Source organism: Coloeus monedula (assembly GCF_965178545.1).
Source record: "Coloeus monedula genome assembly, chromosome: Z".
In the NCBI taxonomy this organism is placed as follows: Eukaryota; Metazoa; Chordata; class Aves; order Passeriformes; family Corvidae; genus Coloeus; species Coloeus monedula.
Genome location: NC_138822.1, coordinates 73,399,583 through 73,416,934, shown reverse-complemented (window position 1 = coordinate 73,416,934; position 17,352 = coordinate 73,399,583). Strand labels below are relative to the sequence as shown.

Below are 17,352 nucleotides of genomic sequence, written 5' to 3'. Positions count from 1 at the left end.
TGTTTTCATAGCATGAGGAAGAAGAGACTTCTCTTCCTAAATGGACTGAACGAAGTTATTATGGAAGTGGTAAACAGACTGAATATCTCAAGGGTTGTCTTTTTACATTGCCAGTGGGAGAAGGGAGGAAGGTGGGGGGAGGAAGAGAGTTCTGAAGGTGTGGTATAATTATTTTTCCCTCTTTTAAGTCTGTTAATAAACTTCTTTATATTCTTTCAAGTTTGGTGCCTGCTTTGCATTTCTCCTAATTCTTATCTCACAGAAGCTAAATAGCAATGAGTATTTTGGACCAAACCACTGCACTAAATTGGTGTTTCCACCCGGTTACAAACCAAACCCGCTACAGAGGTCAGCACAAAGGCCTCTCAAACCCAGCTAAGGGAAATGAGGATGCTCTTTCCCTCCGTGTCCATGTTGTACGGGGTGTCACTAACAGTGAAAGCAAATGTGCTATTAGTTTTTCCTATTGTCATTCACTTAATAGAGACATTACCTAACTTTAAACTTCATACAGTCTCCCAAAACTGTTTCAGAGGTCATTGAAGAGCATGACACAAAAACCTGAAGGACAAGATTTATGAAGAGAAGACATCCGGCTAGCACGCTGTCCCGGCACCGGTCAATCTTCTGCCTGCTCCGAGCGGGGAGGACAGAAATCGATCGCGGCGCGGGAGGGCAAGTGAAGCTCCTGCTCGGGTTCGCCTTGCCCACCGATGGCGAGGGCGCGCGAAGGAGGAAGGACAAAAGAAGCAGAGAGACTTTTTCCCGGGCAGGAAGGACTTTATTGGAGACAAAAATCCACGCAGAAAGCCGAAAAAGCGTGGCTTGCTGGGGGTCTTGTACCCCCACAATATGGGCGTGGAAAACACACAGTAACCAATGGAACATCAGCCGGGGGGGGGGCGGCTACCAAGTCGGGGAGATGGAATTACAGCAAATGGGAGAAGGGGTAGGCGGGGAAGCGTAACAAGAGCCAATTAGCTACCGAGGAACACAGAACTCTGGAAAGACAACCAAATATGAAAAATAAGGGGAGGGGAGGGCTGCAGCCAATAGTAAGGCACGGATTTGTATATTTTTCACAGCCTTTTGAATGGTTAAGGCTTTTGGGCTGTGGAAGCATCAAACCAATGGACCTTATCGTTCACTTGATTCGGCTGATCATGGCTCACCACAACATCGAGATACAAACACCTCCAGAATGTGAAGTAAGACAATCAGTCTGTCCCATCCAAGCAGATTTTGCTAGAAATTCATAATCTTAGTAGAAAATATTTGTGTATATATATAATTATTATATGAACAGTTAGTTCTCCCTCCTTGGGGAAATTACTACTGCATGAAAAAATACCAAGATCTTCCAGCTCCACATCCCTTTATAAATCAATCACTGGAGTTTGTCATAAATAAATACTTATCTGGAAAAAAAAATTAATGATTTCTGGTTTCATATGAGTTTGGGTCATGTCCCTACACCTCTCTTCAGGCCGCAGGGACTCATCCTTCCATGGTCTGTTTCTCCTCCCTCCCAGAAAATGCTGCAGCTTGTACAGAAGCAGGAATGCACTATTCAGCCCCACCACCATCGCAGAAAATACCAAGCTTACCCTGAAACTTTTTCCTCAAAGGATGCCTTTCTCACATTTCTGTCACTCAGCAACTGCCAATTTTGAAGAAGAATTTAAATTGCCTTAGAGCATTCTAGCTCCTGTCCAATTTTTTGAAACTGAACAGTGGACTCAACATGGATCTGACAGATGGGTGGATGGAGTACACGACTGCTTACATCTTGTTTCCTTAGGAAAGAGGGAAGACTTGAGATTCTGCAGCAGGGAACTGTAGAAGCTCTAACTGGGACACAAAATAAGACTACTAGTTACACAGAAATTTAAGTGGTAAGAAAATTGTTTATTGTTGAGGCATAGAAATTGCTCTCCAGGTGTCATAAAATGACAAACTTTACATTTTTAAAACCAAGTTAATATATTACGTAATGGTGTACTTTTCAGTCTTGAGAAGAGTGAATTTTAGTGCAGTGAGACTAAAGAGAACACATAATTAGGTTCTTAAGAGCAAAAATTTGTCCTCTATTACCAAAGTATCTGATCTCTCTAAAATAAACATCTCTTTTCCTCCTCAGCTTTTAGGAGATAAAGCTTCATGTTTGAGTGTGTGTGTACATGAGTGCACGTGTTTATATGTATACTTGTGTATATATTTAACGATCTTGGGAAGAGGCAGATCAAAAGAGCATTTATTTATAAACCTTGTTCTGTATGCTGTGGGAGCAAATTACAAAGTGTGAGTCCTGTGTCTGGAAAAAGTTCTGTTGTCCCTGCCCTGGAACCCGCCCTCATTTACCAAGGATTTTACAGCTGTAGCGGCATTTAGAGGGGTATCATGACACTCAGGTGCTTAAATCCTGTTTCACAGAAAGCTCTGATTATCAGGACAGACTTTGAAATCAAACTCTGCATTCAGTCCATAGCCAGCTGAACTCCAGGGCAAACTTATCACCATGACCTGTTGCTAAATACATAGGGCTGCTGTGTTTTACAACTGCCTGAGTTTTTATAACATGGAGCTTTGTCCCTGAGGATGAGTTGCAGCAATGAAATATGAAGGTCAGTGATGTAAATATTGTTGTGGTCATGAGTGTGGCTGATAACAAAGGACACAATGTACAGCTCGTTATGGAAAGAATATTTTTGTTATTGGCAGACTGGAGTCAAAGAGAACCCCAGTGCTCCACTGTTTGACACAGGTGCTCTGTTGGGAAGCACTCCTTTTTTTCTGAAGGCAAAAATCAAGTTCCATTTAAACTTACTGTCATCCAGATGCCAAATCCGTGTCAGACAAGTGCTAATTTTGGCTGGCCATTTAGGATTCAGCACAATCCAGGTAACTAGTTCAGCTTCAGCTGGATGCTGATCTTGGCAGTGCACTGAGAATGCAGGAAGAAGCTAGTATTGTTCCAACTTCATACACATGTTCAGATGGGGAAACTGAATTTAACTTGACTGTTCAGGTGTGATGCAACTTTTTAGATTGAGAAATCGTTGCAATTACCTTAATTAAAAGGACTTGAGATATGTCAGAACATTGTTTCAGCTCTGAGGATGACAAACAATATACAAGGCAGCAGGGAAGTGGCAGTGGCGAGATTGCAGACATTCTCTGTCTTTTGATAGGATGAAAACACGGAACATACGTGGTGGGTTTTACTGTGCATGGGCATATGAATGACCCTGCAAGTCTTGATTCACAGGTGGTGTTAGAGAGAATTGGGATTTTTTTCTCACAAAAATGTTTAGGTAGAAGGCAGTAATTTGTGGAATGACTTTTACAGACCAACTGTGTCTTGGCCACTGTTGGGATTATTGTGCACATGAGGATGTGTAACATACTTATATATATCAATGAATGATGCTCTTAGGAATAGTGACAGCTAAGGTGGAAGTAATCTCAAATAATCTCACATATTTAAGAGATTTTTTTAATGCAGCTATCCTATTGTACTGTGCATGCATTTATTTGTGTATATCAAATGGACAATTAATAGTGCAGGTCCTTGTTTTGCAGCTAGAAAGGTGTTCATGAGCAAGAAGATATACTTTTTTATTTTAAAGCTCATATGCCCCTTAGAACTGGCTTGTACTTCTTCATGGTGAATTCTTTTGGTGCGTACAGCTGAAAAATGTAGATCATGGTTCTTTTCCCTTAAACAAAATTCTACAGCCAGTATACAACTCCAGATATTTTCAAAACAAACATTAAATAAAATGTCTTGTAGGAAGGCTGGTTTCTCTAGGTCTTGGTCAGGCTAAACTGCCAGCCCAGGTTTTGCTTGTATGTTCTTAAAAACAGGATGCTGAACTTTACCACACAATTTTAAATAAATGTTTTCAGTGAAGCCCAATTTAAAGCTTTCCAAATGTATCTTTTAAATAACAGAATGAAAGTAACAAGTATCTGTTCACATATATTATTAGTTCATGCTTATGTGGTATTATGCATCAATATGATGAATAAGTACTTATTCCCTATAAAATTCCTTACTCTAATAATGTGTCTAAATATATTTAATTCTAAAATTGGAAGTCTTTGTAACAGTTCTTGACTGTTGGAAGCCATGGTATTATTCACAGCTCAGTGCAAAGCAGGCTGCCTGAAATCCTCAATAGTGCATCTGAAGTTCTTTCTCAATGTGTTAAACTGTCTCTAAAATTAATCTCTACTTAAAAGTCATAATGTAACATGCATCTGATTTCCTCCCCCCAGGGGCTGATGAGTCAATTTAGACATTTTGAGAAGACGAGTTCCCAACTGAGCTGGTGTAACCTCTGGCAGATATCATGAGCAGACAACAGACCGCCTGCGGTTCCATCTAGAATGATCTGAAAAAGAATGTTTTAAAAAATCTTGCTTATTTGAGCATTTCATGTTTTGAAACAATCAAGCATTTCATAATACCAAGGCAGTAGGTTAAAGTTTGGATATGATCAGTTCCTGGTTTAGGTAAATAGCTAACTAGATAACACAGCATTATTGACAAATATTTGAGCATGTGAATCATGAATGAAGTCTATGACCCTCCATGTCAATAAAGACAAGCACATAAACACTAAGGAATCTGATGTCTAGTAGGGCAATGTACCTGGGATACAAATTATCTCACTCTATGGAGGATACACTGTCTTAAGACTTCATTACAGATGCTCAGAAAACTGTGAGAAATCCAACATACCTTCAGACAGCTCATTGGTTATGACAAAGTGGTTTTGGCGCGTAATCTCTGTGACTCTGACTCATCTGCAGAAAGTAGGTAGAGCTGACTAATAATACCCGACACGTAATATCACTATCACAGTATCTGCTTAAAAATTGCTGCTACCATCTGGCCACCCCTAAATACTTACTAAGAGTTTTAAATCTCTTACAGGTGAAATGAAAGACTGTTTGTCAGAAATTAAATCTGATTTTCCCCCTTCTCTTTCAGGATACGAGAGCATTTAAAACCAATCACAGAATGTCATTTTTCTCTGCTTTAGATATTACTGATGCCTGCTGAAAAGAATACAGGCACTCAAACAAAGAAGTTAATTCTTAACTTTTCCTTTTTCCTCATTTTTAATCACTAACAGGTGTGTGTGTGTTAGCTTTATGGTTTGGAATCCTTAACAACTGATAAGAATTTAAATGAAATTGACAAGAAATGCCAAAGATGGCAGTTTTTCAGGAGTCACTGTGGTGTTGCTGAAGAGTAGTTCCTTTAAGAATTTTAAAAGTACTTTACTTCAAAATAGAAAGCAAGCTCTTTCAACATTTTAAATCTTGATAAACTCCGGCAGATGAGAGAGTCCTAATGAAGCTGAGATGGGAAGTGCATATATAGTGGACCAAAAAACGTCTCTAAAATAAAACATTTTTCATTTCTGCAAATGCATTTCCTTTTGCATTTTTGTGGTGTGATGCTATCTGGGTCTCAGACCAACACAGTACTGGTGTTTGGAGACTACTGGCTCTCAATACCAGTAGTCTCCAAAGTCCATGCAGTTCTTTGTAGATCCATATGGGATACACTCTTACGTCTTCGCACACTCTGATTTTCTCTTAAGGTCTATGGCTGTGTATGGAGACACTTCTTGAGACTTACCTAGCCCTAGATTCCAGAATCTTTGAATTCATTCTAATAGCTTCTAAAATAAAATTCCAGAGAGGACACCTCAATCAAAAGAGAGGATGCCTCAATAAGAATGAAGTTAGGAGATTTCAGATGGGTGAGGTGCAGTATAAGGAGTAATGCATAAAACTTTTCTTTGCCTAGTGACACTGTCGTCCTTGTACCTCCCATGTACTTTACTTGTTTGACTTTGGTCAGTCTAGAAGTTTACTGTTTAGTCTAAATTCATTTCCTCAGCTCACTTTATAGTTAGAGGGAAAAGATGAATACTTTCCAAAGAGTTATTGATCTCATCCACTCTCAAAATCTATTTAAAGATGAATTGTTCTATTTCTCTCCACTTTGATTTACAGAGCAATTTGTTGGTAAAAATATTCAGGCTGTAACTGGTGAAATATGATCTGGTAAAAATATCAGGCACAGCAAGTTTTTTTTAATGGACTTTATGAAATTATTATTGCCACTTGAAAGTAAAGCAATTCAACAAAGAATTTTTAAAATATTGGAATAAATGTCTATACCGAACTCATAAAATCTTAGAAATATCTCTACTACCTTATACATTGTCTGTATACAGCATTAAGATACTGTAGATTAAGAATTTTCTGTAAAAAATGGTTACAACAGTCTTGCAAATATACAGAATCACTTCAACATCTGTAATGTGTCACTTACTATGTATATCATACTTGCTTTCTTCAGTTTTAAGCACTAAAGACAATTATTATAAAGATACTATAAAGATAAATATCCAATTTTTTATGTCTTTTACAGTGTCATGAAATACATAGCATCATCTAGGCAACTGTGTGAGTTCAGTTTAATAAGAAGGAAATTGCTATATTAAGAAAAGAAAACTTTTTTTGTGGGGGTTGAGACAAAACAAATAGAATGGAACGAAATAAAATGCAGGCATGTTTTGTAAATTGTATTTCTTGTAAAGAAACACTCCTTGAGGACTTACGCTTCTTAACATTTATATTAACATTTTACTCTTAAGGAGAGATAATCTTCGAAACTGAGTTACATCAATAAAAAGAAGATGACTTATTCACATACACCCTTCAATGAAAATGAAAGAATGAAAATGAAAAGATTTAAACAAGTGCTCTTAAAAAACCAGGATCTGTTCTCTTGCATCTAAATGGACATTTCTATGCTGAAATTTAAAACTGACCTCTTCCTATTCAAAACCCATAAGGCCTATTTTTGTTCCATTTTTGTAAATGGGAGTTCCAGGGACAATCATGACTGAGATTGAATGACTGAAGGTAAAGAGCGACTTGGATACCAGTAACTGAAATGTGTGTGAATTAAAACCTTGTGGCTCTGAGAAGAGATTAAGATAGGCAGGAAATGCCAGAAGCCATTAAAAAACCATTTGAAAGGGACTGTTAAAACTGTTGTTACAAACTGGACATAAATGAGGGACAGATGCTTAAACTGAAAGGACAAGAAAAAACAGCACCTCACACATTTCAGAAACTGTTTGCTGTCTGCCATCTGAATATTTGTATCAGAAGTCTCTGGAAATCTAAATATCTAACTTGTATATCTGTGTTCCTACATTGTTTTGACATTCCCTTTCCCCTCTTCTTTTTTTTTCTTTTCTAAAAGAAGAAAGAGTTCTTATCATTAGCAATTCTGGAAAGGAATCAAGCTCCATCCAAAGCTTCTAAGTCACTAGCAACTGTGTGCAGTTTTAGGTCACCTCAATATAAGAAGGATATAAAGGTATTGGAGTCTATCAGGAGGAGGACAACCAAGACGGTGAAGGGCCTTGAGGTGCAGATGTATGAGGAGCAGCTGAGGTCACTTGGCTTGTTGTCCCTGGAGAAGAGGAGATTGAGGGGAGACCTCACTGGGATCTTCGACTTCCTCTTGAGGGGAAGAGGAGGGGCAGAGACTGGGGTGACTAGTGACAGGACCCAAGGGAATGGCCTGAAGTTGTGTCAGGGGAGATTTAGACTGCGTATCAGGGAAAGATTCTTCACCTAGAGGGTGGTTGAGCACTGGAACAGGGTCCCCAGGTCACAGCCTGACAGAGCTCAGCAAGCATTCGAACAATGCTCTCAGGCACAGGGTGGGACTCTTGGCGTGTCCTGTGCAGGAGTTGGACTCAATTATCCTTAAGGGTCCCTTCCAACTGAGGATATTCTATGGTTCTATGATAAAGGGGAAAATATTTGTTTCCTTAAGGAAACAGTACTTATAGCTGTTACTGTTCATTACTTGATTCTTTATAAATAGTTGTTGAAAGGAAGATTTATAATATAAGGACAGTATGTTACTTAGCTGCAGAGGGAAACTAATCCTGTGAGCAACAACTCAAAAGTTGTCTCATGTAGTCCATCTGTTGGAAATTCACACATAATTGGCAGCTCCTGTATCCACTGTAGCAGTTTGACACAAGCAGTGAATTTGCCCCAGAAATGGGACTTGTCTTTTGCTAAGATAGAAGAGCTTTTAAGTCTCACAGCTGTTTCTGCCTTGTTTTCTGCAAATGTTCTGCTTTCTGCAGTTCTGTTGTGAGTTGCACTAACAGAAGTGTTAAGTCCTTAATATCTTATATCTTATTTTAGTGGCATTTTTCTCTCTGAGGAACCTACATTTTTGTTATGGTGAAGAAAGCTGGCAAAACTGGTGCGTAAATGTTGCCCTGCGGATTTCCTAGTTGAGGTAGTTGTTACAGCTGATCAAGAATCAGTGTTTTAAATAAAGTTAACCATGACATAATAAGTATCTTAGTAAACACATTGTACTCTAGGCTTTTAGTAACAAGCTAGTCTCTGATGTGAACGGACTTATCCTTCACTTACTCAAGGTAAAATCAGTATCTCAACATCTCTAGTAATTTCTACTGAAATATACTGAAAAAACATTTAGGTAATGCTTGATAATATAAAATTTCTTAAACCTCAAGCTTTTGTCAAGGGTATACCATGGCTATAAATACGTGTAGATGCTTAAGCTGGCAAAACCTTACATTTTAATAACAGTAAGTCAAAATACTGAAAGGAATTACCTATTCTACCTGAAAAAGGAGTATCTGTATCAGATAAAAGTTATGGTCAGCACCAAAAAAAATTAAAAAAAGAAAAATCCAATTTTCATTACTTTAAGCAAATAGCCTGAAAGGATTACAGTATTTCCAGGAAAACTGCTTACCAGATCCAGTGCTGCTCACTTGAGTTAGTTCTTCATCATCTTCATCATCACTATCACAGTTTAATGGCTGAAAAGCTGTTTCTGACTCTGTGTCTACTTGATGAGCATCTGGCTCTTGCTCAGCAAAGCTTCGCAAGGCCACAAGGCGATGATGTATTGCTGCAAACAGGTGTTCAGTGTCTTTTGAGCTTGCCTGCAGAAAATAAAATGCATACAATCCAAACCAACTGAGAAAAATCTCTATTTTTAAAATTTATTAAAAAAAAATAATGAAATAGTTGTATTTTGTCCTTTCTAATCAAAACAATCAATTTAAGATTCACACTTAATAATTAACATCCAAATATTAATGTAAATACAAATAATGTAAAGTTTCCTTATATGGTCTGAGTTTTATGTGCAGCTGTTGATTATTTTCTTTATAGTTACAAGAAACATAAGCTTAAAAATTACTTTCCCTGAAGAATAGGTCAGTTTGTACGGAGCACTTGATATTCTAGATGACTCCTGAGTATGACTCTAGAAGTAAGAAAGCACTAACATTAACATATACAGTCGCCAGGTGGATACTGTAGGGATGCACACCAGCCTCTTCAGCGACTGCAGAAGCAGCTTCCAGCAACCTCTGCCACACCCACACAGCTCTCATATATCGTGGTTTCCTCATACATGTCTATGTTTACTGCCCAGTAGTGCCAAGACGTAATTTACAGAATGTGAATTATACACTCTAGGAAAACAGGGCAGCACATCTGGAAATCAGGACATTTTTAATTCTCACATGCGGACCAGCAGTCCAGCACAGCCATAGTTAAGTCAATCCCTGTTAGGAAGTGACAGACATACAGTACTTGCATATACAGTGCATGGTGCTTTGCTTGTGTAAGACATGTGACACTTCCTGGAAGTGATGATTTATTTTTCTTTCCCAGCAAGCTGAATCCTTTCTAGAAGTATCTACTGGGGAAACTGTAAACATCCTTAAACTCATGCGGATGCTCTCACTTTCCAACTTGGGACATACGTGCTGTTTATTTGCAAATAAGTCTATGTCATTTCCATTTCCAATTTAGCCCTTGCTGGAGAAAACCAGAGTTCCCAAGACTATTGTCTTACATAAGGCAATATTGAAACTCTGTATTCTTCTCAACTGAGAAACACAGGTCCTACACTGGATAGATTTATTGCAAGTGCTGTTTTGAGAACCATGGCAGAAAGCTGCTGCCTTTCACCAGAGTATCTTAAAAAATTGTAACTACCTGTGAAGAAATTCTGACTGTATTGCTTCCATAAAAAAAGCCATTTCTGCATATTACTGCAATGATATCCATTCCATTGGTGGTATGTGAACCAGTCTGGAAATGTCCTAAGGCCATATGACATCATCACCTGTTTTTTTGGAATATCATTCTAATGCATTCCATAATAAAACCCACGTAACATCTAAGCTGAGCATAGTCTGACAGAGCATGAAGGCCATTTGCCAAAACTAACCTTCAGCAACTCCTCAGAATTCTAGATGAAGTGGGGATTTGTCTGGAGCTGTTGGCTTCTACTCACCTGAGTTAAAAACACTTGAACAGAGTGGTCCTCTTGATCTGTCGCAGTGAAGCACAGACTCTTTCTGTTTGCTCTCTTTATAACCATTTGTTCCCAGAGTCGGGTGTTGAGAATCAGCCTCAAGCTACCTTGATTTCGCATAACTCAAATAAGAAGGTTAATAAGACATGCTGCAGCATTTCTCCAGCATTTGTATACAACAAATATTTTCAATTTCCTTCAATTATTCTTTTTAATTTGGTCTAAAACCCTGATAATAGTGAGATTTTTTTTTTTTCAGTATCCATATATATTTGTTTCTTTCAATATGTCTGGCACACAAAGGAAATAATCTGCTGCAACTGTGCAATACAGTACAAAAAATGACAGCTCAGTAAAAAAAAACATTCCAGAAGTGTCTTTAAACAGTGCTGCTGAAAAAGCAGAACCAACAAAGAGCAAATCGTCAGATTGGTGACTGAGCTGAAGACACAGTGCAGCAGAGAAGTACACAGACCCTAACGACATATGTGAGCCTAGTTCCTCAGTCTGTAACAGAGAATTTTATCAGGTAAAAAGATTCTCAGCAACTTGACTTAAATATAATTATCTTCTCAGATTTAACTGCTCTGAAATAAACTCTGGCCAACAATAATACAGGTTATTTGGTGTTTTCTGTATGAGATATTTCATTATTTAATTCTTACTTAGCCTTGACCGCAACAATCCATGCTTATTGCTAGAAGTGTCATTAAGCCTCAGGGATCCTCTGCCTCTTTCAGTCCAGGTTAAAGAAAGCTTATTAAATATGAAGAGCTTGCAGTTAATCTGAAAGAGAAATACATGACGAAAACTGCCAGCCAATGCTAGTTTTATTTGCTCTAAAGTTTTATGGTTCTAAAACTTCTGGTATGACTTTTAATACATCCATATGCACATGTACAACAGTAGATATATAGATACATCACCATTATTACTTAAAATGAAATGGCTCCTAGATCTGTGCTCAACTCTTTTCACATCATAGAAAACATTCAGCATGAATCCCAGTTGACTTTTTCAATTATTTCCTCTTCATTAACTCTTCATCTATGATATCCACCAGTGCAGCTGAATTTGTTGCAAAAGTTGTACAACCTTATTTTCTCACTCATTACAAATGTTATGCAGCCCAGGATACCAGTACCACTACTAGAAGGGTACTGCTCCAAGTAAAACTTTTGTGTTCTGCCAAGACAGAAGAATTAATCAAAGATAAAATAATGTTAAGATTTTTAAAATCATAATTGCTATTTGCTGAGAAAATAACATTTTGAAGATGAAGAATAGCAAGATATGCCCTTCCAGGTTGGAAAGATAATTGCTATTTTAGCTGAACTATAAAACAAATTACTGTAACAACACATTGCTATTTTCCACAAAAAAGTTTTTTCATAAACCCCATCTTTACTCAAATCACTTCCAATTCTGAGGTTTTGGTTACACTGGTATACTGTGTAGATGCTTATAAAATACCACTATAGAAGGACATTCTGAAAAAGACACTGATCGAAAGGGACTATAAAATGAACAAATATAATATGAAAAAGAAAATACCAACCTACAGAAAAATAGGTTAGCTGGGGCATAGCTTAAAAAAAGCAAAAATTCAAAATATAAATTGAAGTAATTTTCAGATTATTGCATCTGCAACAGATCTAGATGTTCTTTTCAAGAAAAAAACTAGTCACCATCAGGGTTTTATGAAATACACACCTGCAACACATTGTGTTCTGCTTCTTCTCCAGTTATAACTTCAACTTTATCTAACAGGATTTTCTCCACTGGCTTGGAAATACAAGCAGCTGCTGATTCAATTAGTGTTGCATTCCTCAACAAAGCTCTTTCTGTAGGGAAAAAAAAAAGAATATTTTTAGGATCACAAAACTAGTACAGAGGATGACCTGTGACCTCAGTAATACCTGTGATATCTGACATTGTTTAGTGTTATTAGTAAGTTTTTGGCCAAAGAAATAAACAGAATAGGAAAAGAAAAGGCAGAAAAGCAAAATACCTCACTAAAAAGGCTCATACAGAATTGAACAGGGCTGTTTATAGTTGCAGAGGTTCATCCCAAGGGACAAACAGAAACAAGCAGAAACAAGGCCTAAATATTTAGAAGCTGATTTTCCAAATTAAACTCATGTGTTACATTGCTATTCAGAGTAATACATATCCCAATATTCAGTATAATAATACATATACAATATTTAACCGTAACACAGAAGGACAAGATTTAAAAGGAACACCATTATTACAAAGCTTTGTACATTTGCATAATCTATACACATGTTCCAAAGGCTTTATTTTTATAATTTTTTTACTTGTAAGAATGCTTACACGAATCATAGGCTCTAATACATCTGTTAGTAAAGAGGAGTGTAAAATTTGTCAAGAAGGCTCACGATAGGGGTCTCTTGGGGATTTCCTCACAGCCTAGGTTTACATGGCTTGTTTAGTAGAAAATCTCACACTAGTCACCAACAAGCCCTGAAATCTGTCTGCATAGAACTTTGAGTCTCACAATTAGCATCCCAAATAACAAAGTCATTTATATGAGAATTTGCAAAGTGCAAGCAGCAGACAGCTTAAAATTGTAGTTCGAAAATGTGGTCCACAAGGCATTCATAAAAGTTGCTGCATTTATTTCAAACAATAAATAATAATCTGTAAAACTCTGTGCTTATGAGCAAACCAGAAAATCTTGTGCTTATGAGTAATTTAGATCATACTTTCTGAAGTTAGTCCAGTTCACATGTCATAAACCAAGCTGTAGCTGCTTTCTGAATATAGATTTTGGCACATACTTTAAGTGTATTCATGACTGGATAGCTTGAGAATAGATGAAAATTATTGACCACCACTTATTTGACATCCTCTAAAATACAGTGAAACATAACAATAAAGCTAACTGTGTTTGTTTGCTTAGTATGCTTACTTGTTTGTGGCCCAACATGAGAAGATCCTAAGGACATGGATGTTATTTCTCCTTTGTGTAAATCAGCTTCATTACACAGCTTGGGATGCTTCTCAGGACTCTAGAGAAACACGGGGGAAATAACAATTCCTATTTAAATAAAATAGTATGTAACTTTATATCAAACAGAACATTGAATCATTTAATGCATGCTAGGCTGAAGATTAGCAATTTTAATAGCTTCGGAGTAAAAACTGGCCCAGATGATACAATTTCAGTCTCTAGAGGAACTAATATTATTATTGTAGAATCAGAACACCATTCCTCCTCCAAGAAGAATGGGCTCTTTGTATGGATCCTTGAGTGATATTTAAATCCACCGAAGTACTTAGATGTTAAGGTACCGGTTCATTTCCAGTTCAAAGCCATAGTTCCCAGAAGAGTAGTTTAAAACTCTCAGTCAGCACAAATTTAACCTCAGAGGACTTAAAAATTTCTATCACCTTCAGTTTTGCAGATAAATTTTCTTAGGCATGTCTAAATAAATGCTTGTGGCTCCTGACAGTGCTCAGTGGCGTAACTCATTCCTTATATATAAATCCTGGCCAGAAGTCATAGCCCAAACCTGTGGTTGCCAAGCTTTTTACCTGGTAGATAAGCATACAGTTTTCATCCTTCTTCTATTGAAAACTGAATTTTAATTCCATTTTCAAGGGTGTAGTCCTCAGCTTGGGAACCAACTTTTTGACCTAGAGTCCTTCAGGACTTAAGCTGTTTCGCGGGCATGCACAATATGCTTTAACATGGACACTCTCTAGGGTGGGTGTCCAATTTTTCCCTCATACTTATTTATTACAGAATCACAGAATGGTTTGGGTTGAAAGAGACCTTAATGATCATCTGGTTCCAGCCCCTCTGCCATGGGCAGGGACACTTTTCGTTAGACCAGGTTGCTCACAGTCCCATCCAGCCTGGCCTCGGATGGTCACCCTGGATGACCTCCAGGGATGGGGCATCCACAGCATCTCTAGGCAATGTGTTCCAGTGGTGTCACCACCCTCAAAGAGAAGAATTTCTTCCTAATATCAAATCTAAACCTGCTGTCCTTCAGTTTGAAGCCATTTCCCCTTGTCCTGTCACTCCATGCTCCTGTAAATAGTCTCTATCCAGCTTTCTTACGCTCCCTTCAGGTACCTGATCCCTTCAAAGTTATGATGGAAGTTATTAGAGCAATAGGGCCCACGTTCTTTTATCTTATGTTGTGGCTGTACCACTTTACATGAATTAGATAAAAAACTCTTTTTCAAGTCAAAAAATGAGCAAACCAGAAGTGCATAATGGTATGCATTAGTAATTAAAGAACCTGTCTCAGGTGGTGAAGGTAAGAATGCCTACACCTCCAGCAGCACATTCTTAGATATTTTCTCCTCAAGAGTCATTGAACCATATTTACTCCCATCTTTAAAAGAAAGAGGACCTAAAAAGAATCAATATCTGAAAAAATAATTATACTCTTAAGTATACTAACCTTGATAAAAAGTCTACCAGCATGTGCAGATCCAACCAAAACTCTTTCAACCATGTTTTCCCCAAACACAAAATCAGAATTGCTGCTGTTTTGTGCACTTCTTTCTTTGAGCAACTGACTTCTGTGGGAACAAGATAATATAAGACTGTGATTTAGAACTATTTAAAGCATTTTAAAGATTCACCACATCTAACATTAAAGAAAAGCAAGAAACAATCACGTAAGTAATCAGGCGAATTCTTTAAGAGAATCTGAGAATATTCTCTATGCAACATTTCACAAAAGGAACAAAGAGTATCACACTATATTTCATTACAATTATTGAGGATGTTCCTTAAGACCAAAGAACAAGCAGCAAAACAACATGCCACTTCCTCCTCAGCGAAATGTCTTACTCAAGAAAATTTAATGAGCTACTTTCATTTCCCTGTTTCCTTTTGCTTCTCCAACGGACTACCAACAATTAACAGCTATCCTTTCATGTTGGTGCAGCTCTGGTACCCTGCAGAATAATGTACACCCTGGTGCCTTACAGGCACTCCTTGGTCATCCTGCTTACATCTTGGGAGGGCAAGAAAGCAGTGTGTTCACATACACACACAAATACTGAAAACATATAAAGATACGATAGCAGATGGCTTAAGATGAGGTGTAAGTAAAACAGGAGAGAAAAGTGTTTCCATTTCTCAATTACCTGTTCCATAGATATACTTAAAATGAGAAGAAAACTAAATATTTGCAATCCTTTGGTACTGGATAACTATATTTTGGAGATTACACTCAAGAATACTCTAATATAAGTAGAATTGTGATTTGACCTACTAATTACATAGCCACTTTAAATTAACAGGTCCATTTTTTGTAAAAGTCTCTACAAAAGTCTTTGTAAACTCCTTTATGTGGAAGTTGTTCCTGCTGCTCATTTGGTTTTGGTTTTCATTTGTTTGGGGTTTTTTTACGAAAGGGTTATAGGTTGTTTATGCTTTCTGTAGAGCTTAATCCTACATGTCTTGCTGGCATAGGCAAAACCATGCAAGTTCTTTTCACTTTCTATTCCAGAAGAATGACTTGGCAGGAAGGCGACATGATACTGTGTCACAAACTGCATACTTCAGCACCACTTACTTTTCTTTCACAGTATTTATCACCCTTGGAAGAGCTTAACGTAACATATGTCATGCAGAGGATATTCCTGTTAATTAGCTGGGCTTGTTGGCAGAACTTTGATGATTGTCTCTAAAACACAGTTTCTCTGTTCACAACTACACTGTGCTTTAAATCTCTTCAAGGATGAAGGGCTTACCAAGTACCACCTATCTCAATCTTACACTTAATGAGAAAAATATTCCATAACATTCTCATGCTTGATGTGTTGCTAAGACTAGGAGCAAAAAAGAGAAATTAGAAAATACTTGTCAGCCTTGAAAGCCTCTAAGCATGTTTTGGGCCATGAACAGGGAATATGAAGCGTATTAATGAGTTTTTTAACCTTAAACACACCCCTCACTAAAATTCACTGAATTATGATCAATTTCCATACTGACACTTCATCTGCTACTTCTAGGCTGCTCCAGTAGCAACTTCTTAAGGACAGCACATCAAAAGAGCTAAAAAACAAGAACTAGAGGCTAATTTCTAAGAAAAAATGTGGGAAAATATTTTGATTATATTCAGAAATGTAAGAAAAATTAATCAGTGCAGGATCTTTCTTTTAAGAGAAAGTTAACTGGAAGTGCCAGCCTTAAAATGTTATTATAGCCTCAATAGCCTTATGTTGCTGCATGACAAGAACGAAGCGTACCAGGGATGGCATTGTCATGAAAATACAAAACACAGTCACTGATATCAGCGAATGATCACTAACAAGGAACAATGGGAGGAGAAATGTGGTTAAGGTACTGGTATGGGATTATGGAAGGGGAATAGATTCAGGTAGTGGCCTTCTCAGTGCGTCCTGAAAGGTGTGAGTAGCCACCAGTGCCAGTGCTGGCCTTGAACCCTTTCAGTTTTCCAGGCAAATCTTGTGCAAAGTTGAATACATGACTGCAAGCCTGAGTTTTCCCACTGTTGTAGTTCTGTCACTTATGACACAAGCCTTCCAAGCTTTTAGTCAGAATTTGATTAATCTCCAAGAATGGGGCTCTTTCCATCACATACGGTGTTGAGATGATGGGGAAACATCCTAGTCCAAGGAAGTCAGCTTCCTCATACAAAAATTCTGAAGTCTGTGCTGCACAAAAATGCCAGCCTATCACAGTCACCACAGAAAGCTTTTTGTGCCAGAAATTCTGCTTTGTCAAGGACAGTAGAGCATCAATTGCAGCATTCACCTGGTCTTCCAAAACAATCCTGTATTATTTTATTTATGCCTCATGTCCAATATGCTGACATATATTGGTAATTCCTCAAAAGAATGAAATTTCCTGAGCTTCTCTGCATCTTTTTTATGAGATGCAGCAGACATGCAGTCATAAGAGA

The 17,352-nt window shown here is 37.7% G+C and overlaps 1 protein-coding gene across 1 annotated transcript in view; it reads right to left on the bottom strand.

Annotated features, from left to right (window-relative positions):
* Window positions 1–4,353: 4,353 nt before the first annotated feature.
* RANBP3L (RAN binding protein 3 like) overlaps window positions 4,354–17,352 on the bottom strand; it is a gene marked incomplete at both ends in the record, with an annotated part of 28,048 nt that continues 15,049 nt past the window's right edge. The window contains 7 exons of the mRNA XM_082301631.1: window positions 4,354–4,397; window positions 8,852–9,044; window positions 10,412–10,554; window positions 11,098–11,218; window positions 12,146–12,276; window positions 13,368–13,467; window positions 14,875–14,995. Coding sequence (XP_082157757.1) covers window positions 4,354–4,397; window positions 8,852–9,044; window positions 10,412–10,554; window positions 11,098–11,218; window positions 12,146–12,276; window positions 13,368–13,467; window positions 14,875–14,995 — 853 coding nt within the window. The remainder of the gene's footprint in view (window positions 4,398–8,851; window positions 9,045–10,411; window positions 10,555–11,097; window positions 11,219–12,145; window positions 12,277–13,367; window positions 13,468–14,874; window positions 14,996–17,352) is intronic.